The 27778-nt window shown below is 42.4% G+C and overlaps 2 protein-coding genes and 1 long non-coding RNA gene across 3 annotated transcripts in view; all 3 read left to right on the top strand.

The window, feature by feature from the left end:
* Positions 1-2672: 2672 nt before the first annotated feature.
* Positions 2673-11757, top strand: LOC307044691 (NLR family CARD domain-containing protein 3-like; the record flags this gene model as incomplete). The annotated part of the gene is made up of 9 exons (XM_079690000.1): positions 2673-2740; positions 4395-4499; positions 6689-6767; positions 6921-7149; positions 7290-9096; positions 10092-10265; positions 10581-10754; positions 11100-11273; positions 11525-11757. The coding sequence occupies 9 exons, from the start codon at positions 2673-2675 to the stop codon at positions 11718-11720; spliced, it is 3006 nt and encodes a 1001-aa protein (XP_079546126.1). The 3' UTR covers positions 11721-11757.
* A 7507-nt stretch (positions 11758-19264) lies between these two features.
* Positions 19265-20280, top strand: LOC307044286. The gene is made up of 3 exons (XR_013809594.1): positions 19265-19341; positions 19637-19795; positions 20221-20280. It is a non-coding gene; the product is annotated as an uncharacterized lncRNA (long non-coding RNA).
* A 5464-nt stretch (positions 20281-25744) lies between these two features.
* LOC307044690 (uncharacterized protein) overlaps positions 25745-27778 on the top strand; it is a gene marked incomplete at its 5' end in the record, with an annotated part of 67287 nt that continues 65253 nt past the window's right edge. Inside the window, 2 exons of the mRNA XM_079689999.1 lie at positions 25745-25812; positions 27512-27616. Coding sequence (XP_079546125.1) covers positions 25745-25812; positions 27512-27616 — 173 coding nt within the window. The remainder of the gene's footprint in view (positions 25813-27511; positions 27617-27778) is intronic.

The following is a 27778-nucleotide window of genomic DNA, read 5'->3' as shown; positions in this document are numbered from 1 at the left end:
GGGAAGATTTTTTTTTTAAATATTGAAGTTACAGTAGATGCATCAATCTGGTGCATTTTGAGGGGGAAATAAAAAGACCATATTTGTTGTCATGCGTCAATCAGGGCCGTACTGGGACAATAAGTCAGGCCGGGAATTATACACCCAGCCAGGCCACTAACTGTTTTTTGTGCCATTTTGCTGGATTTATTTGTCAATATTTACAGCGTTGCTGCCCATAGTGATAGCCCTCTAGTTTAAATCTACTACCCAAAAATAAACATATGGAGATGGCTTACTATTTAAAAAGAAAAGGCAAATCTATTTAGGAACCTGTCAATGTGAACATATTTTAAGTGGGGGTGGACCTCAAATTCTCTAGGGGGGTCCAGGAGCATGCTCCCCCGGTAAGATTTTTTTTAAATGTTGGACTTAAAGGTGGGGTAGGTAAGTTTCAGAAACCGGCTCGAGATACACTTTTTGTTATATTCCATGGAATACTCTTAACATCCCGATAGCAATGAATATCTTAAGTGCTTTGACAAAAAATCCATAAAAAAAATGTCATCTGTGGAACCCGTAATACTGTAAAAACTACAACCAATCCGTTTAGCCGGGAAACGGATTGGATTGCCGCCCTGTCTGTCAGCCTTCCATCTCGTGCACGCACAAATGTATCTCGTGCCGTCATTGGGCGTGCCGTCATTGGGCGTGCATTGCAGCAGTACTTCAATGACTCGCCATCAACAGGCGGCCACTTTCACCATGGCAGAGTTAGGTTCAACATCGTCTACTGGTCGCAAAAGAAAAAATGTAACGGAGCAAATGAAGAACAAAAAGAAAGTGGAAACTAGGAGAAGTCAAACCAGAGTCAATATCGGAGTTGCTTTGGCTGTGTAGTATTGCTAACCTAGATGTGTTTAGCTTTGACTGATATGTAACGTTACTGCAGCCTGCTCTCGCGGAGGAGGTGCTCTGTAAGGAAGTCTGAAGGAGGGGGCGGATTATTTTTGGCTGCGTACTTTCAAATGTTAGTGCACTCGAGCCGGTTTCTGAAACTTTCCTACCCCACCTTTAAATGCATCAATCTGGTGCACTTTGAGGGGGAAATAAAGAGACTACACCCATATGAAACAGAACTGTATACATTTAAATAATCATAAAATCATAAGTACATGGCCATAACCAATAACATCCAATATGAAAAAACATTGAAACTTGTTTAATTATTTGTTTTTGGTTCATTTATAGTGTGTCTGTGCTCCTGAATCAGCCTCTCCTGTCTCCCTCATCTCCCCCTTGCTCCTCTTTGAGGCAACAGCAAAGACTAGTTTTAGCTCTCAACAACTTTATCTTACATTTTTCACCTAGTTAACATTTTATTTTTATTATTCATGCATATTTTACTAATCACCACCCCCTCAAAAGGAAATATGTGTTTACATAAATGGTGACCGAATCGTTTGAGACCCACTGAGACAACTTAGACTAAGTTAACTATCTAAACACTCAGAGTCCTTTACCTCACTGTGCCTCTCAGTCTGACAGGAGAGCTCTCCTCCAACCTGGTTGTAGAAACAGCTTCTTATATCCGTTAGCGCAGCAGAAGCTAACAACATTCCCCGCCGGTACCGGTGCACCCCCTCTCTCTATCTATCTCTCTCTCTCTCACGCTGGCTGTGAGCTGCGGGCGCCTGACAAGCCAACATCCCCCACTTTCATCACTTACAGCACCCATCGTACAGGGCAAATGGAAAATGTAACCGGGGTGAAAAGGGTGTTATCTTTACTTAATTATGAATCTTGTTACATCAAGGCTGAAAATTCATTTTTTTTTTATGTAATCTTGTGGAAGTGCAGATCCCCTGTCCTCCACCAGGGGGTGCTGCAGCACCCTCAGCACCCCTACTTCCCAGGCCCTAGTAGCACCAGATGCTAACAAAAATACAAGTAACCGGTGCGCGCGCTGTCTCGCGCCACACATACACTAACACACACCCTCCCGAGCTTGAATGACACACAGGGACCAATCGAGGGCATTAGTATGATCTGTATGAAAGTGGCCATGTCGGCAGGCCACATCATGTAGCATTTTACTGAGTACCGGCACCTTGCCGGTACTCAGTAAGAAGTGCCGGTACCACATGGGTAAAAATCAGAAGTGCCGGTACTGCGTACCGGTGAGTACCGGCCCAATTCAAGCACTGGTCCAATCACAAACTACTAGTGTTCTCCTTTATTAAAGGACCTAAAATAATACAGAACATCAATTTATTGTTCGTTTAAAAAAAAAAAATCAATACATTTATTTCGTCATCTTTATCTTTACCCTCCAAATCTTCTGCTCTGAACTCCAAACACAGTTTCCTGTTGGCTGTTTAAAATGTATGAACCTCTGAAACAGAGGAAGATTTTAAGGCTTGCTGAGCTCTTCAGAGTCCGTCCAATAGAAGTGATCTGCACAGAAAGGCCAAGAATAATCCACATGAAGGATGTTCCTGAAGTCTTCAAACCGTCCTGAAGACCACAGAGCATTGAGAGGGTCTTTAAGACGCTGCAGCTCACAGAGCCAACAACATGGGAACTGTCTCATGAGTGTTTTAGTTTGGAGGTGTGAGAGCTCTGTGTCCTGATGAGATAATGTGTGGTTCTCCAGCAGGTGGTTGTGTGTGTGTGAAGGTGTGAGCTCTGCTATGAATCCCTGTGAGGACACTGAACCCGCTCTGAGTGGGGACCCTGAACGCCTCACCAAAGCTCAGAGGTGAGATGAAGACCTCTGACTGTCCTCTCCTCCAGAGCTCAGCAGGCATTATTCACACTCTGTGTGTGTGTTGTGTTGAAGCCCAGAGCAGCAGCATGGACCTGGACCTGGACCTGGACCTGGACCTGGACCTGGACCTGGACCTGGACCTGGACCTGGACCTGGACCTGGACCTGGACCTGGACCTGGACCCAGCTGTGTGTCCATGAAGAGTGACCAGTCTATAGCTGCACCAATATATTTTAAAGGCCGCCCTTCAGAGACAGAGTAAGTGGACGTCATGTGACTTCATTATATCAGCAGCAGTAGAAAACTTGTTGTTACTGAAGAACAGAGACCTCTTATTGAAGCTGAGGGAGGGACTACCAAGGTGGGTTCAGCCTGAAGCCAGAGTGTAACGTGTCAGAGAGGCTCAATAAAAGAAGCCTTCAATACCATAGCAGGTAAAATATTTAAAGCACTGTTTAAACAATAAATACAGTTCAATTTGTCCACAAACTAAAGTGGTTTTCCATCATTATGGTAGAGTTTCAGACCTAAATGCTGTAGAATGAGCAGGTATCACATTAGGAATAAATGGGAGGCAATGAGAGAGCATTGGGTAGTCAAATAAATACATGACTTCATTCACCACAGTACCCTCTTGTATGTGCCGTCTGCTCTGTCTTTGTGGCTCATATATTGGTGTTCTACTGCAGATCAGTAAAATAGAGAATACTGAAAAAGAAAAAGGTGGCAGGAGATAACCAAACCTGCTGAGATCCAATCAAACAGCTCCGGACTAGAGTTCGGACAGGCTCACCAAATCAATATATTCTCAAGTATTCTGATGAAACAGGGTAAATATATCTGTCCCTGTTGTAACACTTACTGAGAAAATCACGCAGGTACTTTCTTATAAATACGTGGGTGTCCTGACAGACCCTTCTCTTCTAGAAAGACCACATAGAATCTGAAAAAGACAAAACAAATAATAGAGTAGAGAGTAGATAAAGTTTTATTTTTTACATCTGTGATTTTAGAGTATTTTGCAGTACTGTAATACTACACGGTACAGGTCCACCTCTTTAAAATCAAAACTGCTCCACCAGTCTATCAGAGAATCTGCTCAAAGGTCGTGGGTCAACATTTGAGAGCCTCTCTGAATCATCCTACCATCACAACCTTTAGAGGCTGGCCAACCACATTATCTCTGACCCAACCATGATTATGTAATGAGTGAAATCCCAGGTCAGATGAACATGGTGTCTTCAGTGACTGTGTTGTTATGGTAAATATCTGGTTCCTTGTTTCTTGTCTTGATGTTTGTCCTCGTTGACGTTGCTAAAGGAGCTGCTGTGATGCCAGAAGCATGTCAGACTTGATCTGATCATAAAGTATTCTCATGTTGTTGTATGGTGCTCTGAGCTCTGATCTGACTAAGTGTTAGTGTGATGGAGACTAGGAGATGTTTTAAGTGTTCGATGACCATTATGTGCGTACCTGTCTAAGGACTGCAGATAGAAATGATCTTAATCTGGCATAACTCATCCCTTCTTTGAGATTCATGTATTTATAAGCATGGCCCCTGTTTATTAAACACATTCTAATATGAATAGTATTTAGGACCATTGTGACGGTCCAGATTCCTAACTGTTTGTTTCTCATGTTTCAGGAGGAGGCTGGAGGAACCTGAACCCAGCTGTGTGTCCATGAAGAGTGACTGGTCTATGGACACACCTATGCACTTCAAAGATGGACGACACTCTGTTGGTCAAAGGTGAGGATTGAAAGTTGATAACCCCCTTCATGGTACCTGCTGCTCTGCTTTCAGGTTGTATTGACCCAGCTAAGAAAGTGTGGCTCTGTTGAATTTTCTTGGTGAGACACTTCTCTGGTTCCTTTCTAATAAAAGCAGCTTTGATCATTTATAAGGCGTATCAGGTTTTAAAGCTTTAAGCACCATAAACACCAACTTGGCAATAAACCTGTTTCTGATTCTGATGAAGGTTTCTTTAAATAAAGAAATAAGGGTCATGTTTACCTTCAGTGTTTCTCATCTGAGTTATATTTATTTCCTTCTTAAGTAAAGCTGGAGTTTTGTAATCCTGCAGCTTGCGTCCAAAGGGAGGGAAACTCAACTGTGTGGACGTCTACTCCAGCTTATGATCAGCTCTGTGTGAATACATACCTGAGTGTTTCCCATTGCTCCTCGTCAGTCGGAGGTCAATGTTTCCCTGTATTTGCAGCAGTTTTTGCTTCTCATTTCTAAAATGTGTAATTGCTGCAGGGCTCGACATTAAGGACTGCCCGATGGCCCGGGGCCATCTAGTATTTAGCTCGGGCAATGAAGCCTCACCTGCTGGTTGCCCGATCGGGCAATCTATTATGCCAGTATCATGCAGCTCGCGGATCCAGTAATGAGTGACCCGACAGTAAAACTAAACATATCTATAACTAGTTACGGTAGTTTGTGAGGTAATTAAAATAGCTACGAGTGATATTCTAACCTGAAGTGTGTGTTTTGTTCCGCTCACCGCTGCATGTGATCATGCAGTGCTGCGTGTCGACTCGTCAGCAGCAGCTGATCTCTCTCTCCCGTCAGATTAGACTTCACTCGCGTTATGTCCATATTGATCAGATCTAGCTAGTTTTAGCTAATGATAGGACTACCTGCTTATTAAAAGACACCGTGACCTAAACAATAAGTGTCGCTATGCAACTGGGTGAGGCCACAAAGTATAGCGCAGCATTATGCATTTGTTTACATGCCCACCGGAACCCCGAGGCATTAGCAACAGATCAACGCACAATCAACCCATACAGCACATCTCTTTCTCCACATTAAGTGTTAGACATTAGAATGGACTATTCTTGTCTGTCACATAAGTGGCGCAACTGAAGCGGTATTGTAAAGGGAAATTATTTTGACCGGAGAGATTTAGATTTGCCGGCTAACGGGAACTCTGACGTCGCCATTTTGTGTGCTTCGCGGATGCGCTCGGCTCCTCTCGACTGCTTCTCGGGTCTGCTCGGTCAGCTTCCAGATGAGGAAGCATTCGTTCGACCAACTTACAGTAGATAACATTACAAACATCTTTAACAGATAACATAATAGTGTAAATAATGTTTGTTTTGGCAGTTACAACTGAATGTAATGTTTTCTACTTTTTTACATCTGGGAAGGCATTTGCCTTCATCAGATGGAAAGTGTCTTGACCAAAAACGTAAGTATTTCGTATAGCTATGCAGGGCATGCAAGAGAGCAAACACAAACAAGAGCAAACAAACAAGTGAAATGAAGAATAAAATTGAAATTGTACAATATAATAGTGTGCTGGTTCATCTTATAATTCAGTCTAGAGAATGCACCAGACAGCATCTAAGACCTGCACAAATCTAAATGTTCTAGGGGGAGGCCCCCCAAACCCTTCGTGCCATTTCGTCCGCGCGCATTTTTCAGGGCAATCTCTATTGGGCTCAGGGCCATCTGTAAATTAGCTTAGATGTCCCACAGGGCCATCTCCCAAAATCCTTAATGTCATGCACTGTGCTGTGTAGTGTTTTGCTCTTCACCTGGTGCTCTATTGAACAATTAAACAGCTCTTGATCAAATTAAATATAATTGTTAAACCTTAATCAAAGATTACAGTCACTGATTACTTTCATTTTGGTGCGTGGCACTTCTTAGTATTTAGTGTTGCTGATAGTCAAGGATGAGTGATATCACTGCCCTTTAACCTTTGTACCAATTCATGTGTCTATAAAATGTTATTTTGAGGTTTTAGTTTAAAATAAAAATTGGCAATAACTTCTACAGCTGCTAAAGTTGGTACTCCGTGCGAGGCCCAGACAAATCCAGTGATCTAACCTTTCTCCTGTTGCTCACACATGCACCTGATCCACATTTCCAGCCCCACTGAAGCATATCAGAGATAATGTGAGTTGTTTCTTCATGATTCCTCACAGAGAGGACCAGCAGAGCTCAGAGGTTCCCAGAGGTCAGTCTGCCCAGCAGCATCAGACACAGCTGGACTCCACATTTATGGTCTGTACATGAACTACAGCTACTTCACATCTGTTCTGCTCACAGTCAACTCCATGATGCACTTTGTAGATCAGTGGATGGTCAGTCTGTCCAACATGGATCTGATGTTTGGTGACTTTAGTTTGATTGTGTTGTTCATGTATTCTGTTCCAGCTGCTGGAGGACAACATCATCACTTTTGTGAAGAACGAGCTGAAGAAGATCCAGAAGGCTCTGAGTTCAGATTACCCAGAATGCTTAGAGAGTCAGAGGGATGATGAGGAGGTGCTGGACGGTGAGGATGAAGAGCAGAAGAGGAGCAGCAGACAGGCATTTCTGAACATCACACTGCACTTCCTGAGGAGCATGGAGCAGGAGGAGCTGGCTGACCGTCTGCAGAGCAGTAAGAGGGTTTCTATAGAGATTTAACAAGCTGGATAAATGTTGACTAAAGTCTCAAGAGATGGAACAAAGTATATTCAGATCCTCATTCTTTAAGGATGTATTTGACTCATTGATCTGATTTGTTGTGTGTTCATTCAGGAAGTCGTTCTGGAGTGTGTCAGCGTGAACTCAAGTCTAACCTGCAGGAGAGGTTCCAGTGTGTGTTTGAGGGCATTGCTAAAGCAGGAAACCCAACCCTTCTGAACCAGATCTACACAGAGCTCTACATCACAGAGGGGGGGTCTGCAGAGGTCAACAAGGAACATGAGGTCAGACAGATTGAAACAGCATCCAGGAAACCAGACAGACCAGAAACAACCATCAGACAAGAAGACCTCTTTAAAGCCTCCCCTGGAAGAGATGCACCAATCAGAGCAGTGATGACAAAGGGCGTGGCTGGCATTGGGAAAACAGTCTTAACACAGAAGTTCACTCTGGACTGGGCTGAAGGCAAAGCCAACCAGGACATCCAGTTCATATTTCCATTCACCTTCAGAGAGCTGAATGTGGTGAGAGAGAACAAGTACAGCTTGGTGGAACTTGTTCATCACTTCTTCTCTGAAACCAGAGACGCAGGAATCTGCAGGTTTGATCAGTTCCCGGTTGTGTTCATCTTTGACGGTCTGGATGAGTGTCGACTTCCTCTGGACTTCCTCAACACTGAGATCCTGACTGATGTCACAGAGTCCACCTCAGTGGATGTGCTGCTGACAAACCTCATCAGGGGGAAGCTGCTTCCCTCTGCTCGCCTCTGGATAACCACACGACCTGCAGCAGCCAATCAGATCCCTCCTGAGTGTGTGGACATGGTGACAGAGGTCCGAGGGTTCACTGACCCACAGAAGGAGGAGTACTTCAGGAAGAGATTCAGAGATCAGGAGCAGGCCGGCACCATCATCTCCCACATCAAGACCTCACGAAGCCTCCACATCATGTGCCACATCCCAGTCTTCTGCTGGATCTCTGCTTCAGTTCTGGAGGAGGTGTTGAAAACCAGAGAGGGAGGAGAGCTGCCCAAGACCCTGACTGAGATGTACATCCACTTCCTGGTGGTTCAGTCCAAAGTGAAGAACATCAAGTATGATGGAGGAGCTGAGACAGATCCACACTGGAGTCCAGAGAGCAGGAAGATGATGGAGTCTCTGGGGAAACTGGCTTTTGAGCAGCTGCAGAAAGGCAACCTGATCTTCTATGAGTCCGACCTGACAGAGTGTGGCATCGATATCAGAGCAGCCTCAGTGTACTCAGGAGTGTTCACACAGGTCTTTAGAGAGGAGAGAGGACTGTACCAGAGGGACAAGGTGTTCTGCTTCGTCCATCTGAGCGTTCAGGAGTTTCTGGCTGCTCTTCATGTCCATCGAAAATGTATCAATTCTCGTGTCAACCTGCTGTCAGAAGAACCAACAACCTCCAGGCTGCCTAAAGTCTTTAGAGCCAAACCTGAACTAACACATCTCTACCAGAGTGCTGTGGACCAGGCCTTACAGAGTCCAAACGGACACCTGGACTTGTTCCTCCGCTTCCTCCTGGGTCTTTCACTGCAGACCAATCAGAAACTCCTACGAGGTCTACTGAAAGAAACAGGAAGTAGCTCAAAGACCAACAAGAAAACAGTCCAGTACATCAAGAAGAAGATGGATGAGGGTCTGTCTCCAGAGAGAAGCATCAACCTGTTCCACTGTCTGAATGAACTGAATGATGGTTCTCTAGTGGAGCAGATCCAACAGTCCCTGAGTTCAGGAAGTCTCTCCACAGATAATCTGTCTCCTGCTCAGTGGTCAGCTCTGGTCTTCATCTTACTGTCATCAGGAGAAGATCTGGACGTGTTTGACCTGAAGAAATACTCTGCTTCAGAGGAGGCTCTTCTGAGGCTGCTGCCAGTGGTCAAAGCCTCCAGGAAGGCTCTGTGAGTACAGAAACATTCAAATATGTAAGGGATAATGTGCTGCGACGCGGCCTTCATGCCGATCTAGATCCCTCCGCTTCGCGTCGGGCTCCTGATCGGCCTGTCGGTGTTCTTTTCCCCATCATGACCAAGTCGCTGCACATTATCCCGCTTATTACACGGCCACATTCTCAACAAAGTAACGTTATGACTCCCACTATTAATTGAAATGCTTTTATGGATTTAGAAAATGATTTTATTGATTTAAAAAATAGTTGTATGTATTGATTTAAATTGACATGCATCCGCTAAGAAAAATACTCCTTTGTTACCGTTTGAACTAACGTAGCAACGGCAGGAACTGCTTCGATAGCGTTTTTGAGGAGCTTTTTGATTGCAGATTTGAAAACATCGCTGCTTGCTTTAAAAGTAGCACAATTCATGATGTCAAACCTTGGGAAGTATCTAGATATCCCTGCCCTAATGCCAAAGTAACTTGCAACTGAATATGTGTCGCCGTTTGATGTCTATGTCTGGACCGCTGCGTAAAAGGAGGGTTTTTGCCCGTTACTTCTCCGCTGTTTTCTTGTCGCTCTTGTCTTGTCAGTTAAACTGTATACAGTTAAATCGAACGGACTTCTTTCTGCAGATGTGAGCGTCCTTAACAACGGTCAATAAGTCCTTGACAGCGGTCTGTCTGTTAACAACGCGTCACGTGTTCTGAATTGACCAATCAGAATCGAGTATTCAACTAAGCCATGTAATAACATGAAGTAGTGGTGGTCTAATGGATAGTGAGGTGGGATGAAGATCGGAACGTTGTGAGTTCAATTCCCGCCAGGAACACCACCACTCGTGTGCCCTTGAGTAAGGCACTTAGTCCTTAGTTTCTCCAGGGAGAATGTCCCTGTAATTGGTAATTGTAAGTCGCTTTGGATAAAAGTGTCAGCTAAATGAAATGTAAAGTAAATATTATGCTCATCTTTTTAAAATATTGTTTGTACTTTCTTTATCAGACTGAGTGGCTGTAAGCTGTCAGAGAGAAGCTGTGCAGCTCTGTCCTCAGTCCTCAGCTCCCAGTCCTCTAGTCTGAGAGAGCTGGACCTGAGTAACAACGACCTGCAGGATTCAGGAGTGAAGCTGCTGTGTGCTGGACTGGAGAGTCCTCACTGTACTCTGGAGACTCTCAGGTCAGGATAAATCAACATGTTGAGCTTCCTTTTGTGGAAGTATTTAACTTACTATAGTAAATGAACTATTTTTAAACCCGTTAAATGATTCTTTGCTGTTGTGTTCAGGTGCAAATCTACACACTCTTCTCCCTTTCTACTTTTGAAACATTTTTAACATTGGCTTTCAATCCACCATGTATGCAAAATCTTTGCCATCAGTTCAAATAATGTAGGATTCCTCGTATTTATGATTATAGGGTCTTAATATTTTGTTTTTGAATTTGTAAAAAGGAGTAAATGCCGAACTTTTAATTTAAATGTTTGTCCCTTCAGACTGAGTGTCTGTAAGCTGTCAGAGAGAAGCTGTTCAGCTCTGTCCTCAGTCCTCAGCTCCCAGTCCTCTAGTTTGAGAGAGCTGGACCTGAGTAACAACGACCTGCAGGATTCAGGAGTGAAGCTGCTGTCTGCTGGACTGGAGAGTCCTCTCTGTACTCTGGAGACTCTCAGGTCAGATTTCTTATTTTATCTTAAATTATTGTCTCTCTCTCTCTCTCTCTGCTTATTTACAATCTCCTTCTTTCTCTTCCTGTTTTTAAATCAGTCAGGTAACCAAACGCAAAGTCTTCTTTTGTATTAAACATGAATAAAATACAGTTGATGTAAAACACTCATCCTGTTACTGATTAATGCCATCGTGGAGAAGAGACATCATGAACATTGGCATCACAGATGTGAAGCAGTATTGAGTTGCACATTTTGAATAAGGAATAATATGCGATAAGGCAGTCATTCATGAAAAAGAACACCCTGAAGTTATTGATTTTATGTTGTTGTTTATTATTGTCTCCTCAGACTGAGTGTCTGTAACCTGTCAGAGAGAAGCTGTGCAGCTCTGTCCTCAGTCCTCAGCTCCCAGTCCTCTAGTCTGAGAGAGCTGGACCTGAGTAACAACGACCTGCAGGATTCAGGAGTGAAGCTGCTGTCTGCTGGACTGGAGAGTCCTCACTGTGCTCTGGAGACTCTCAGGTCAGGGTTCATCAACATGTTAAACTTATAGCCAGTTAAATTGCGATGTACATTAATGATGGATACACTCATAACCTTTTGTTGCATCTGCTTCAATAACATTTGTTATTGTTTTTTGACTCACTGTGTGTGTGTGTGTGTGTGTGTGTGTGTGTGTGTGTGTGTGTGTGTGTGTGTGTGTGTGTGTGTGTGTGTGTGTGTGTGTGTGTGTGTGTGTGTGTGTGTGTGTGTGTGTGTGTGTGTGTGTTCAGGCTGTCATGCTGTCTGGTCTCAGAGGAAGGCTGTGTTTCTCTGGCTTCAGCTCTGAGATCCAACCCCTCCCATCTGAGAGAGCTGGACCTGAGCTGCAATCATCCAGGAGACTCAGGAGAGAAGCTGCTGTCTGCTGGACTGGAGGGTCCTCTCTGGAGACTGGACACTCTCAGGTATTATAAACATATACAGTGAAGGAAATAAGTATTTGATCCCCTGCAGATTTTTTAAGTTTGCCCACACAATACATTAACAGTCTATCATTGTAATGGTAGGTTTATATAAACATTGAGAGCAAGAATATCAAAAAGAAAATCCAGAAATTGACATTATATAAAAGATAAAAATGTATTTCCATTGAACTGAGTGAAATAAGTATTTGATCCCTTTGCAACAAACAAGGATTCTGGCTCCCACAGACAAATAATTCATCTTCCTTTAAAAAAGTACTCCTAATCAACTTGTTACCTGTATAAAAGACACCTGTCCACAGAATCAATCAATCAGATTCCAATCTCTCCACCATGGGCGAGACTGTAGAGCTGTCTAAGGACCTCAGGGTGAGACTGTAGACCTGCACCAGGCTGGGATCGGCTACAAGACCACCGGAAAGCAGCTTGGTGAGAAGGAGACAACTCTTGGTGCCATTATTCAGAAGAATGATGTGTGTGTTTCTAAATGGAAGAAACACAAAATGAGCATCAATGGCCCTCGGTCTGGGCTCCACACAGGATCTGGCCCCGTGGGGTATTGATGATCATGAGAAAGGTGAGGGATCAGCCAAGAACTACACAGGAGGAACTTGTTAATGATCTCAAGGCAGCTGGGACCACAGTCACCAAGAAACCTATTGGTAACACACTACACCATAGTTGATCAAATCCTGCAGTGCCTGAAGGCCCCCTGCTCAAGAAGAACACGAGAGGCCGTCTGAAGTTTGACAACGAACATCTGAATGATTCAGAGAAGGCTTGGGAGAAGCGGATGAGCTCAGATGAGACTAAAATGTTGATCTTTGGCTTCAACTCGACACGCCGTGTTTGGAGGAAGAGAGATGCTGACTATAACCCCAGAACACCATCCGTCAGGCATGGAGGTGGAGACATTCTGCTTTGGGCTGTTTCTCTGCTGAGGGGACAGGAGGACTTCCCTGCATCGAGGAGAGGATGGACGGGGACATGTCCCGTGAGATCTTGGTCGATAGCCTCCTTCCCTCAGCCAGGACACTGACCATGGGTCATGGAGGGGTCTTCCAGCAGGACAAGGACCCTGAACATACGGCCAAGGCAACACAGGAGAGGCTAAAGAAGAAGCACCTTCAGGTGATGGAGGGTCCTAGCCAGTCTCTGGACCTTAATCCCATAGAAAATGTGTGGAGGGAGCTGAAGCTTCCAGATGCCAAGCATCAGCCTCAACACCTGAAGGATTTGGATCTTCAGAGAGGAGTGGACCAACATCCTTCCTGAGATGTGCCCAGACCTGGAGACCAACTACAAGAAGCGTCTGACCTCTGTGTGACCTCTGTGTGTCCAACAAGGGTTTCTCCACCAAGTCCTAACACATGTTCTGCAAGGGGATCAAATACTTATTTCACTCAGTTAAATGCAAATACATTTGTATCTTTTATATAATGTACATTTCTGGATTTCCTTATTGATATTCTTTCTCTCACTGTTTATATAAACCTACCATTCAAATGACAGACTGGTCCTTTCTTTGTTGGTGAACTTACAAAGTCTGCAGGGATCAAATACGTATTTCCTCCACTGTGTGTATGCCAAGACAAAAACATTGAAGGGAACTAAAGACACGGGATAAGACTCAGGCAGCAGCTCTGTGTTTACAGAGAAGACACGACAACAAGAAATACATCTTTATCATTTTAGATTCTGATCTCCATTTTAATGCTCATTTTAATTTGCTGACCAAAAACTGCTTTTATCATTTTGGCAATAGAGTCAAAATCCATCCAACAACCTAAACACAGCAGAGATCATCCCACTCCTGATGGACACCATCTGCACTGGTTCCTGTATCTGAATTGATTCTGAAGTGCTTCTCCTATTTTTAAAGCACTAAATGGCCCCTCCCTCTTTTAAACACAATGATGAACTATCAGATGTCCTGTGAATTCATCATCATAATAATAATAAATGGTATGGTCAAAGCACCTTTCATTGCTCAAAGCAAACCCAAAGTGCGTTGCATGAAAGATGCTTTTAAATAAAGTTCATTTATTTTCCTCTTCAGATTCCAGGTAAGAGAAACACTCATTGACTGCTGCTAGCAGATGCTGAGGGAACACTAACTGAACACTGATCAACTCTTACATCTTATTCTCTGAGAAATAATAATTGAAGTTAATGAGCTTTATTTATCGACTGATCTAAAATGATATCGTGAACATGTAGCTTCATCTGTGGAGAATAACAAAGCTCTGAGTTTGAGAGTGATGTCCATGTCTCCATGCTGCTCTGACCCCCCCCCCCCTCTTCTTTCAGGATGGAGCCTGCTGGAGTCCGATGGTTGAGACCCGGTCTGAGGAAGTGTGAGTGTGGTTTAATTTGATTCATGAAAACAAAGCAGCCACCATCTTCAAATGTAACCTTCATCTTCAAAGTGTCAATAAATGAACAGCTGATAGATGAATAACTGCTGCTGTTCCTCTCCTCAGATTCCTGTGAACTCTCACTCAACACAAACACAGCACACAGGAACCTCAAACTGTCTGAGGACAACAGGAAGGTGACACGTGTGGAGGAGGAGCAGCCATATCCTTATCATCCAGAGAGATTTGATATCTGGTGTCAGCTGATGTGTAGAGAAGCTCTGACTGGTCGCTGTTACTGGGAGGTCGAGTGGAGAGGAGGGGTTTATATATCAGTGACTTACAGAGGAATCAGCAGGAGAGGAGGCAGTGATGATGGATGTGAGTTTGGAAGGAATGATCAGTCCTGGAGTCTGAGCTGCTCTGGTGGTCGTTACTACACTGAAAAAAAAGGCCGTTGGATTAACATGATTTTAATATGGAAACCGGTTGCACACATTAAAAACATGTGTACTCAAAACTATTCCATTATGTTAGAGACACACAACTATGTTATGTCAAAGAAACATGAAATTGATATGTTCATTTGAATATTTCCTTTAATATAGGTATATTCATTTACCCTATGTTTAACCAACATGACTTTTTATGTTCATTATAGGCTTTTAATATACTCAGTATATTTAACTTGTACCTGTTGAAGCCACATGAATGTTTTGTTTAAACTCCATGCTATAGTTTTCTGTTTAATCTACCTAGTGCTCAAGGGGTACATAAGATTATTTATTTCATGTGAATAGAGGCATGTCGTACATTCTTCTACAGGATCCATCCTAATCTCTTATATCTACAGCATTTATCATAACATTTTAAAACAAATAGTCAATAAAGACAAACACATTTCTTTGAACAACATTCATGTATTTTTCTCAAAAAATAAAACAATATTAACAACCACCACACATCCAGATGAGCTTTTGGTTTTTCCATCATGCAGCCCCAGGAGAATTAACACATACATTGAAAATAAAGAAATAGAAAAAGTTTGTGATGCATGTACATATACATTATTGTGTTAGAACACAGCAAGCAGGAAACTATTCTCCCGACCAAAAGAAAGGTTTATTGGGCCAAATGGCAAAGAAAGGCTTATTTTTGTAACTCATTCATAGTAAACAATTAACAGAAAATGTCAACGCCTAGCCGAAAAAAGGAAATGTTCTTGCAAATCCATTATTTAAATATTACCCTGCTAATATGAAAGGGAACTTCCATACAAAAAAGCAATGGCATTGTTTTGGAAAAATACATGAAAGTATAATAATGGCCTGGTTTCTCACCACATACGCACTAAAGAAAGTATTACAAATAAAAACAAGAACTGACATTTTGAAGTAGCGCAATTAGTACATTCTGAAAACACATGACCCCAGGAAAAACCCACATTTCTGAAACATGCAAATCAATACAGCAAAAAGCATGAGCAAAGGAAGTGCAAGACAGTTGTATCGATGAAAGTCCAGTATGAATGCTGTAAAAGTGCACAATGGTCCATGGCAACAGCTCACTCAAACAGTTTGTTTTTAAACGCTTGGGCTTTCTTGGAGAGCATGTTGCCGTCTAGCTCCATTAACATTTGCTGGAGCACTTCGAACGTGCACTTCAGTTTAGGGGGGTCGTTCAGGTTCATTGCATACATTAGTCCAAACAGCATGGTAGCAGCGAGTGCAATGTTGTCCACATCAGTTAGTACCTGTTGGCCTTCCAGGAAAATCTGTCCTCTGGTCTCATCTGTCCTCTGGTCTCATCTGTCCTCTGGTCTCATCTGTCCTCTGGTCTCATCTGTCCTGTGGTCTCATCTGTCCTCTGCTCTCATGGTGGAATTGTGTTTGACAACATAAAGTCCCACCGTAATCCCCTGAATGGACCGCAGAATGACGTCTTCATCTTCTGCCTGCAGAGCGCACAGTCACAAAAGGAACAGAGTGAGATCTAACAAATCAATACATATATATACCCATCACTAAGTCCCTGTGTCTAACAAGTACATTTGGTCAGATTTCAGTACTTTTAAGCCTCCTTGTTATCTGATATACTCCTGTCTGACCTGATAAAGAATGTTTCATTTCCTGTATCCATTTTAAATTAAAAGGCCTCTAGCTTTTCAGTGTAGTCTGGCTATTAAACCAAAAACAGGGATGTTCACTTACTTTAGGCTGTATACTATGTGGTGTTTCAATAAATACATATTTTAAAGCCAAACAAAAAAATCAAAAGGTCAAATATTACTTCTACTGACCACAAACTCTCTCATTGAGGTACACACACAGAGGTACACACACAGAGGTACACACACAGAGGTGCAAACACAGAGGTACACACACAGAGGTACACACACAGAGGTACACACACAGAGGTACACACACAGAGGTACACACACAGAGGTACACACACAGAGGTACACACACAGAGGTACACACACAGAGGTACACACACAGAGGTACACACACAGAGGTACACACACAGCCCCTTGAGAACACAATCCCGGCCTAAATCGACATCATCAACCTAAGTGAAGGGGAATAAGAAAAGAAAGAATCTGTTTTGCTCAATGAAATGTGTACACTATTGACTCGATGTATAATTTCCTTAAAATGAATTCTTACTTGAGTCATGTTTGACATAATACAGTTCAGACGCTGGCCTATCTGTCCTCCTCTCTTCTCATAAACCTTCAGAAGTTTGTCAGATAGTACATCCAGCTGAGAGAGAAATCTTGATTGGAGGGGCAGGGTTGTTATACGCTTAAACTCCGCATTTATCAAAGAAAACAAATTATCACAGTCATAAAAATCAAGAAATCATTTCATTTTCTAATGATGTCATGATTGTAGTTGTGTGCTTGCCTCAAAACGATGCAGAGAAACTAGTCCATGCATTTGTTACTTCAAGGCTAGCTTATTGTAACTCTTTATTATCAGGGTGTACCAAAAACTCAGTGAAGTTGCTTCAGCTGATTCAACATGTATTGACCAGAGCACGGAGAAGGGACCACATCACTCCTGTTTTGGCTCTATAGTGAGAATAACTTTTTATATCAAGTACGAACAACCAGGTTAGACTACATTACATTTCATTTAGTTACGTTTTTTTCCAAAGCGACTTAAAATAAGTATTACTGATGTAAGACTACATATAAGAAACACCCTTATAGCCATTTCAACAAACAAAACATGATCACTTTGTGAAGGAGGCTTTATCGCAGAATGTTTGGCTTTTGCCTCTCACTTTCTGAATCACTTTTGCCTAATAAATCAGAACATGTGTATATCCCTGCAATGTTTGCAGTATGTAAATGTTATGAATAAATATTCAGAAATCGTCAGACTAATATCAGTTTTCAATTAGTTAAAGATCAAGTTTAAGTTACTCAAGTAAATCACAGAAAACATTTGAATACTCACCATTTACTACAGAGCCTTTGGAACAATGTTCAAAGCAAGGCTGAGGTCAATCTTCTCCACACCAATTACCTATCACAGAAAAACAGATTTGAAATTATTTCATTATTCACACACAAATAAAACAAAAATGTTCTGCTCCTTAAAGGCGACATTTACCATTTAATGATGTACCTTTAGGTTAATATGAACCGACTTCGGCCGAGATGGGCGCCTCCAGTGTAAAAAGCTACAGTTGCCTATACTAATGCAATGAGTACAACTTTGTACGGAGCCATGCACATCAGCGTTGGGATCTCATTTCCATTGGTTTCAATGGAGACGTGCACTGCAGCAGCGCGCACCGCTCGTCATGTGACGAGGAACAACCAATCACAACCGAGAAACATCTCAACTTCCGTAAACACAAGTGTACGGCAAATATGGAAGTTAAGTTCATTTCACAGCGGGTGGATCGTAACCCTTACTTGATAATTGTGTTGGTGAACACGAATCAATGGATTACATTTTGTGACTATAACACAAAATGCCATGAGACTGGGTTGACCCACCACAGTTAGCTTTGCTAGCTTATCTACAGATGGCATCGAATTTATGTTCAAGCACCTGAAGGCGTTTATAATGCATTTTGATGGTGAGACGACCGGTGTTATACTAAGCCGACCCAGACGTATAACGCTATAACTTTACACACAGCATTGATTGGGATAAGACAACGTTGCTGCTGTGTTGAAACTTAGCCTTGACATGTATTTTTACAGGCCAGCGGCAGCCTTGTCCGATGTTGGGTTGAATACGGTTAACCGTTGAAACATGGCGGCGACGTACAAGCGCATGTAGACCATGGCGGAAATGTATGTGTTATACATTTTTGCTGAGAGGCCGTGTTCGTACGTTTTATAAAGAACTTGTGTGTATGTGTGACTATACATGGAATGGGGGGCATTGTTGTTAAGCGGTTAGTAACGTCTGTTTATTGGGGTAGCCGGCCGCCGGTGACTCTGACATTGTTGTGTTACAGGTCTTGTTGTTTGGTTGAGCGTAAAAAAACATCTAAAACTTGAGAGAAAAAATATATACTTTGCCGCCACACCCCGTTGCCAAGCAACACTTATTGTTTAGGTCACGCAGCTCCGTGATCACCTGAAGCTCAGCCGCTGTAACGGTCCGATGAGCGGAGCAAAACACACGTTTCAAGTTCGACCAAACACACTTAGCTATTTTATCTACCTCTGGAACTAGCTAAACTAGTTATACATTTGTTTATTCTTCACTGTCGGGTCACTCGTTACTGGAGTAGCGAGCTGCATGAGATACTGACGGGCTGTCAGGAGAGGGAGAGAGAGAGAGAGGAAAAGAGAGCCCTCTGTTTATTATACCGGTGTTATTATCTAAAGTGAATGTTAATTTTGAATAACGTAGTTAATATACTATTAGTGGTTTGTTTAAATGTGTTCATTGTTTTGTTTTTTGTTTGTAGAAGAATACCATTTATTGATTTATTGTAAAATGAATCCAAACGTTTTGATCTGTTACGATGATAAACTGAAGCAGTTTAAAAATTAACCCCATTAACTGAGTTTTAAATCGTTTTTTTGTTAAGTCCGACTAAGTATATGAGGAAAGGATGAAAACTAACAAATTAAAAGTTTCAAAAATGATATCTCTGCGAGTGCTGACTGAACTGAATGTCCTATATGTTTCTCTTGTTTTTCAGGGCTGGATCAGATGCAGTGCAGATTTTGCAGATTTGCAAGCTCCAATCAAGAGACTCTTCTAAAACATTGTCGCCTTTGTCACGGAAAAGGTGCGGACTGGCCCTGTATTCACACTGACTGTGTATGTCAGTCAATTGGCAAACTATACTATACCCTGCCCTACCACTCCACTCCAGGCCCCTCCAACACAATACGCCCCACTTTCCAATCAGTCCCCAAAATTGTAAAACCAGGTTTTTTTTCAATTCAAAACATCCAAACTATCTATCCCCTTAAGATGGTGCAGACTTTGAACAAGACAGCTACCCAGGAATTTGCTGCACAGAAAAAACATGACATTGTGGTTACAATCAAATTACATTGTTTTGTTATTTTGTTTTTCAGATATCTGAAGAATTTCACCGGATCACCAGCAAAGACCTCCTGGGGACCTTCGGGGCAGCCTTTGACAAACATGTGCCTTGCCTGCTGAAACTGTACCGGGCTAGGAAGGGAGCTTTTGGACAGAAGATGGAAGACCTCTTGGAAAAACTTGATGAAAAAGTGAGTGAAGTGCCTCAATCTAAGAGCATGCAAAAGTTGAGGGGAGAATGGCCGGAGCCGGGTCCACCAAAGCCCTATCCCCTGTTTGAAAATATGAAATGCCCTTCGCCTAACATTTGTAGGAATGAAAACTCTTTGATGGAAAGGCTTCAGTAAAAATGGATGTTAAAAGTCATTGCTTGGTGTTCTTAGTTGGTGCAATTTGAGAACTATAACAGTATTTTTAATTTGTAAAAGTAGAATTGTCCGCAGGATTGCAGTTTTTGTTTTGTTTTGTTTTGCCAGTCTTTTACTGAAGCATGCTACTGGGATCTGAGCTGTTCTTTATCCTCCTCATTACTATACAGAACGTCGGATTTTGTATAAATTCACTACGGCACTAAACTAATTGATATGTTTGTGTGTTTCCACTGGGTACTCCTTAGACATCCGACATTGTGTCTCACCGAAAGACAGCAGCACTGAGAGGCCTGCCGAGATGACACAACCAAGTTTCTTCTGGATTGTTTGGTAAGTAATACTAACTGTAGGAAATAAACTTATTAACACAATACAAGTAATATTGCTTAATGTAGCCTAAACATTTTATGACCTCATAGCTTATGCTAATCATTTATGCATAATACACTTTGTGTAAGATTTATTTTGAGCCCAGAGATGTTTTCACCTCATGAACCCGAGCGCGATGAGTTCACCCAAAATTAAAAATAAATATCCGCGCTGTTTGAGCAACAGCCAACCCGATACATCTGGCCATTGTTTTCTGGTGTTCTTTATCAGAAAATACTTCTTTATAGAACTCGGCACAACAAGGTTGGTGGGTGATAGCCGCCGTGCTGTTGAGTTGCAATTATAACTTCCACAAGCTGAATGCTAAGACTCAGTAGCTTGGTGCTAAAGCTAGAATCAGTGGATATGTATTTTGCCGTTTAGTTTTCCATAGCATTCATTCATGCATATTTTACTTTTCCTCAGGACACTGACCATGAAGAACGATTGCTGAGAGGTGTGTCTGTGGCCATCCTCACCGTCATTGAAGATGATGATGCCGCCATATCGCCAAATGTGCGAGACGTGGCTGTTGTGTGGGAATGGACCATTGTACTGCAGGACCTGCCAGACCTCTCTACTGCCTTTCCTCTTCGGCCTACTTTATGCAATGAACATGGATTATCCAAAGGAGATGAGGTATACCTTTGAAGCCATTCAGACTATCTTTTACGAGCTTGGCTCTCGATGCTCGCAGCGCATAAGGTCTCGGAAAACAAAGCTTTTGCTGTGAATGTTAATGGGGAAGCCAGATATGACTTTAATCTATGTTTCGCCTGTTCTAGTGCATCGTGGTTAGTGCTCATGTAAAACCTCACAGCATTCATTTCATTTTAAGCATATAAGTTCTCTTCTGAAATAGGGAATCAAAGAATGTGTGGATGTGTAAGCTGGCAGTTCAAAAGAGGGGCATATCCAGTATTTCTACTGTTCAAGTTCATTGTTAGTGATCAGGTAAAACTTCAATGTATGTACATGCTTGCACATGCAGTCATTTTAAGCATGAAGTCCCATTTGCCTGTGAAATTGAAATGTGTGGAATTGTGAGTTGCCAGTTGACAAGAGGCACTGGATTGTAATTATTATATTTGTTTATTTTTAAATTCTTTGATTGTGATGTGCTGAAGAGGCTGAGGCCTAATTTATCACAATGATGTCAGGTGTGTGAATCCTATTTTGACCTGATGGATAAAAGCAGAAGCAGAAACGATCCTCAGAATCTGTGTTCAAAAGGCCGTCATCATTTTCTGTTTAAAACAGCTTTGCTAGATGTTTATTATGTCAATAAATGTCCTTAACGTGTGCTATGTTGCAAAACGTGCATTTTTTCAAATCCATATCTTCAGCATGTGAAGAATGCATGTTATCAACGTCTAGCAAAGCTGCTTTAAACAGAAAATGATGATGGCATGGGGTCTGCGAGACACAGAGGAACTCAGCCTGAGCACACACACTCTCACAGCCAGGCGGTGTGTGTGTGTGGAAATCCGTTACGTCACTTTACTCAGGAAGTAAACAATGGAAAAAGAGAAATGTCCACCGAGGCGTTCTGGGGCAGCATAGACAGGTCTTCTCTGTGTTAGAGTTTTACTCCCTACAGGGTGTACTTTGAGGGTTTGTGACTCTGCAGACCGTTAACATGCAGAAAAAGCTTCATAACACACAAGGGGACGGGTAAGAACCAGGAAAGCATGACATGGGACCTTCAAGAGAGAATGTTTTTCGTGCTTGTGGACAAAAGATGTTACAAGATGTTCATATCATTGAATCTGAATAAAGAAACTGAATAAATAATGGGCTCTTTTTTTGTTTGTTGATTTTAGTTTATTTTCAATGTCCGACATCAATGTTGATTGCAACCTTCAGCGTGACAATATCTCAATGTTGATTCAATGACTTTTTGCCATCTGGGAGGGCTCTGATGTGGGCTAAAGTATTGTTAGAAACGGATCAATCAGTTCATAGTACTGGCAGCAGGGTCTCTGCTGTTAGCAGGGTCTGAGACTCACAGAGACCCACAGAGCACCATGCAGCACATGGCTTTTCTACCCAGGAACAAGTCTTTGAAAGGCGGGGAAAAGTGGTGATAGTGATAGCAGAAATAGTGATTCCAATGCAAAGAGAGTTTACCCAGAGAACAGGCTGCTCCACAGCACTTTACAAGCCAGGAAAAGGGATTGAATCCTGGGTATACATGTTTTAAATAGTCTGATACCTCCAGGGCGCATCACCGTATTTTACAAGCCAGGGAAGGTGCCTGAATCCTGGGTAAACATTGTTTAATTGTTTAAGTGTTTTTAAATGTGTGGAACAGTGTTTTGTCACTTTCAAAACTCTCCCGTCATTGACCGGAGAAATGGGGTCGATGTTGTATTCAATCTGACCGTTAATATTCCAGTGAGACGAAGTACGTACAATGACCGGAGTGATCCCATGTTAATTTTGTCCCAAAACCGGAGCATTCCATCACCCTAATTTACGAAAAACCCCACCCGGTAAAATTTGACTGGAATCTGTCCGGATGGTGTGGCTCAAGGGGTCAATGGATGTCTAAGAGTCCGAAAGTTGACAATCCCCAGCATGACAAAGCGAACTTTGGTGTGAGGCAATAGGAACGGAAATGTGGGTGAGATGGTGGAGATAACACACGTTGGAAGGGCGGTCGAGAGGATGTTACACCAGAAATGAGAGTGAGATACCTGTACTCATCTCAGAGGTACATATTGTACTTTTTACTGGACTACACTTATCTGACAGCTGCGGTTACTCTACAAAGGAAAAACCAGATCACCAAAGAGCAGTGAAGAGATCACTTTGTGTTGTTTTAATGAATATAGTTATTCAAGCTGTGTCCAGGAAGCAGAACTCTACACAACAGAGGCTGCAAAGAGTTCAATCGGACATTATTCTGCAAAATTGCAAAAAAGTAATGACTTCCTGTTTTTATCAAACGCACTGCAGGTTAGTATAGCAGGAAACTCTGTTAAAGATCCCTTCCCAATAATTCTATTCACAAAAACAGTTGATCCTGTGAACGCAGCACAGACTAAGACTCAGTCCAACCAGTCTGACTGCTAACTGTAAAAAGTGAGGTGAGGACACACACACACACACACACACACACACACACACACACACACACACACACACACACACACACACACACACACACACACACACACACACACACACACACACACACACACACACACACACACACACACACATACACACAGGATAGGAAGCGCCTTCACTTCACTTCGTCTGATGGACCCTGAAGTTGATGAAGCTCAGACGAGGCTGCTACTGATGAATCTCACGGCTAACAGTTCAGTAAGTAGAGCTGTGATTGGTTGATGTTGTTGATTGTTGTGGTCGCAGATACGCTTGAGTTGATGAACGTGTGATTCTTTAAAGCTGGGAAACAAGATGGCCTCCGAGCTGTGCGAGCAGAGAGAGAGTGCAGGTTAGTTTAAAGAGTTCCCTGTGAGGAGGAAGAGGAGTTAAGGCTGATGGGGGTCATTCTGTCAGGAGGGCTACTGATGTGGAGGGGGAGGCAACTTGAGGGCACTAGGACCCAGCAGCCATCAGAGAGCTCACCTGGGCCTTTGCTCCTGAAACACCTGAGAGACTCTGGCTGCGTTTCATTGGTCGATCAACACGCCCTCCTGGCCCCCCCTCAGGAACTCTGATCTAAAGTCTAAACAGTGAAACTCAAACGTCTTAATGCAGTATTCTCAACTTGTTACATGTGTCCTGATAATGAAGAAGTGTACTTGTACTAGACTGTAAAGTTACAACATGTACTTACAGGCAATATCTGTATCTGATGGCATTAGAATATATTCTATAAACTGTCATTCAACGGGAACTGTTTCACTACTTTTGCTGACAGTCTTTTAACTTATTTCTAAGTTTTCTGTTTTCACAGAGCACATTAAGGTTTAGTTTCTGATGAAACTGTGAGGGACTCTTTCTCTGTTGTAGTCTTCTCTTCAGGTGTTCTGTGTTAAACACCAGCTGAGCAGGACGGAAGCCATTTTGTTTCTTAGTCTTCACTGTAAAAAAAAATAACTCAAGTCCAAACACGTCAACAAACGAAAAGAGTGTTCAATTCAGTCGGGAAGCTCAAATATGGGCCAAAAATAAAAGCTAAAGGTGTTGGAGGAGGGGGAGGAAGAGGAGGAGGAGGAGGAGGAGGAGGAGGAGGAGGAGGAGGACCTCCAGTGGTCACTCTGAGGAACTGCAGCTGGTTTCTTGTTTCTCACAGAGGAGGACAAAGGATTCAGATCTTTAGTTTCAGAAACATTAGTGAAACCACAGTGTGATAATAATCTGTTTCAGGTCCTCTATTCAACACTTCACTAAAGTACAAGTTTAAACATCAAAATATACTTAAAGTGCAAAAGTACTCATTCTGCACCAGTTCATAATAATATGTTTCACATTATTTAATAATAATAATTAATTAATCCGTCTGTTCACTTTAATGTAACAGCTGGTAAAGGAGGAGCTTTTTCTCTTTTAAATAAAGGTCATATACAGTACATTGTGCGTCGTGATTTTCACCAAGGAATCATATTTTAATATATAGTTACGGCAGGACAATTTGGTGATTATATTTAGTGTTATTAATCTAGATCTGAAACGTTTACACAACATGTTCTTAACGTAAGTTATCACTTAAATGTACTGCAGAAAAAGTAGAATACTTGCTTCTAAGATGTAGAATGGTAGAAGAATAAAGTAGCAGGTAATGAAGTGAACTAAAGTACCTAAAAGCTGAACTGAAGTACAACACCTGAGTCAAGGTGCAGCAGTGAAATCCTGCATCAGCTCCATCTGGTGGAGCTTCCTCTGCTCTGATTGGTCCTCACCACTGACTCAGGACAATAAGCAAACTCTTCTCTGTCCAATCACAAACTACTAGTGTGTTCCTTTATTAAAGGACCTAAAATAATACACAACATCAATTTATTGTTCGTTTGAAAAAGAAAAAATTAATACATTTATTTTCGTCATCTTTATTTTTTACCCTCCAAATCTTCTGCTCTGAACTCCAAACACAGTTTCCTGTTGGCTGTTTAAAATGTATGAACCTCTGAAACAGAGGAAGATTTGAAGGCTTGCTGAGCTCTTCAGAGTCCGTCCAATAGAAGTGATCTGCACAGAAAGGCCAAGAATAATCCACATGAAGGATGTTCCTGAAGTCTTCAAACCGTCCTGAAGACCACAGAGCATTGAGAGGGTCTTTAAGACGCTGCAGCTCACAGAGCCAACAACATGGAAACTGTCTCATGGGTGTGTTTAGTTTGGAGGTGTGAGAGCTCTGTGTCCTGATGAGATAATGTGTGGTTCTCCAGCAGGTGGTTGTGTGTGTGTGAAGGCGTGAGCTCTGCTATGAATCCCTGCGAGGACACTGAACCCGCTCTGAGTGGGGACCCTGAACGCCTCACCAAAGCTCAGAGGTGAGATGAAGACCTCTGACTGTCCTCTTCTCCAGAGCTCAGCAGGCATTATTCCCACTCTGTGTGTGTGTGTTGTGTTGAAGCCCAGAGCAGCAGCATGGACCTGGACATGGACCTGGACCTGGACCTAGACCTGGACCTGGACCTGGACCTGGACCTGGACCTGGACCTGGACCTGGACCTGGACCTGGACCTGGACCTCGACCTCGACCTCGACCTCGACCTCGACCTGGACCCAGCTGTTTGTCCATGAAGAGTGATCGATCGATGTCCAAACCAATATATTTTAAAGGCCGCCCTTCAGAGACAGAGTAAGTGGACGTCATGTGACTTCATTATATCAGCAGCAGTAGAAAACTTGTTGTTACTGAAGAACAGAGACCTCTTATTGAAGCTGAGGGAGGGACTACCAAGGTGTGTTCAGCCTGAAGCCAGAGTGTAACGTGTCAGAGAGGCTCAATAAAAGAAGCCTTCTATACCATAGCAGGTAAAATATTTAAAGCACTGTTTAAACAATAAATACAGTTCAATTTGTCCACAAACTAAAGTGGTTTTCCATCATTATGGTAGAGTTTCAGACCTAAATGCTGTAGAATGAGCAGGTATCACATTAGGAATAAATGGGAGGCAATGAGAGAGCATTGGGTAGTCAAATAAATACATGACTTCATTCACCACAGTACCCTCTTGTATGTGCCGACTTCTCTGTCTTTGTGGCTCATATATTGGTGTTCTACTGCAGATCAGTAAAATAGTGAATACTGAAAAAGAAAAAGGTGGCAGGAGATAACCATACCTGCTGAGATCCAATCAAACAGCTCCGGACTAGAGTTCGGACAGGCTCACCAAATCAATATATTCTCAAGTATTCTGATGAAACAGGGTAAATATATCTGTCCCTGTTGTAACACTTACTGAGAAAATCACGCAGGTACTTTCTTATAAATACGTGGGTGTCCTGACAGACCCTTCTCTTCTAGAAAGACCACATAGAATCTGAAAAAGACAAAACAAATAATAGAGTAGAGAGTAGATAAAGTTTTATTTTTTACATCTGTGATTTTTAGAGTATTTTGCAGTACTGTAATACTACACGGTACAGGTCCACCTCTTTAAAATCAAAACTGCTCCACCAGTCTATCAGAGAATCTGCTCAAAGGTCGTAGGTCAACATTTGAGAGCCTCTCTGAATCATCCTACCATCACAACCTTTAGAGGCTGGCCAACCACGTTATCTCTGACCCAACCATGATTATGTAATGAGTGAAATCCCAGGTCAGATGAACATGGTGTCTTCAGTGACTGTGTTGTTATGGTAAATATCTGTTTCCTTGTTTCTTGTCTTGATGTTTGTCCTCGTTGACGTTGCTAAAGGAGCTGCTGTGATGCCAGAAGCATGTCAGACTTGATCTGATCATAAAGTATTCTCATGTTGTTATATGGTGCTCTGAGCTCTGATCTGACTAAGTGTTAGTGTGATGGAGACTAGGAGATGTTTTAAGTGTTCGATGACCATTATGTGCGTACCTGTCTAAGGACTGCAGATAGAAATGATCTTAATCTGGCATAACTCATCCCTTCTTTGAGATTCATGTATTTATAAGCATGGCCCCTGTTTATTAAACACATTCTAATATGAATAGTATTTAGGACCATTGTGACGGTCCAGATTCCTAACTGTTTGTTTCTCATGTTTCAGGAGGAGGCTGGAGGAACCTGAACCCAGCTGTGTGTCCATGAAGAGTGACTGGTCTATGGACACACCTATTCACTTCAAAGATGGACGACACTCTGTTGGTCAAAGGTGGGGATTGAAAGTTGATAACCCCCTTCATGGTACCTGCTGCTCTGCTTTCAGGTTGTATTGACCCAGCTAAGAAAGTGTGGCTCTGTTGAATTTTCTTGGTGAGACACTTCTCTGGTTCCTTTCTAATAAAAGCAGCTTTGATCATTTATAAGGCGTATC

Source organism: Notothenia rossii (assembly GCF_949606895.1).
Source record: "Notothenia rossii genome assembly, chromosome: 6".
Taxonomy (NCBI): Eukaryota; Metazoa; Chordata; class Actinopteri; order Perciformes; family Nototheniidae; genus Notothenia; species Notothenia rossii.
The sequence above is the reverse complement of the archived record's forward strand: the minus strand, read 5'-3'. Positions and strand labels throughout refer to the sequence as shown.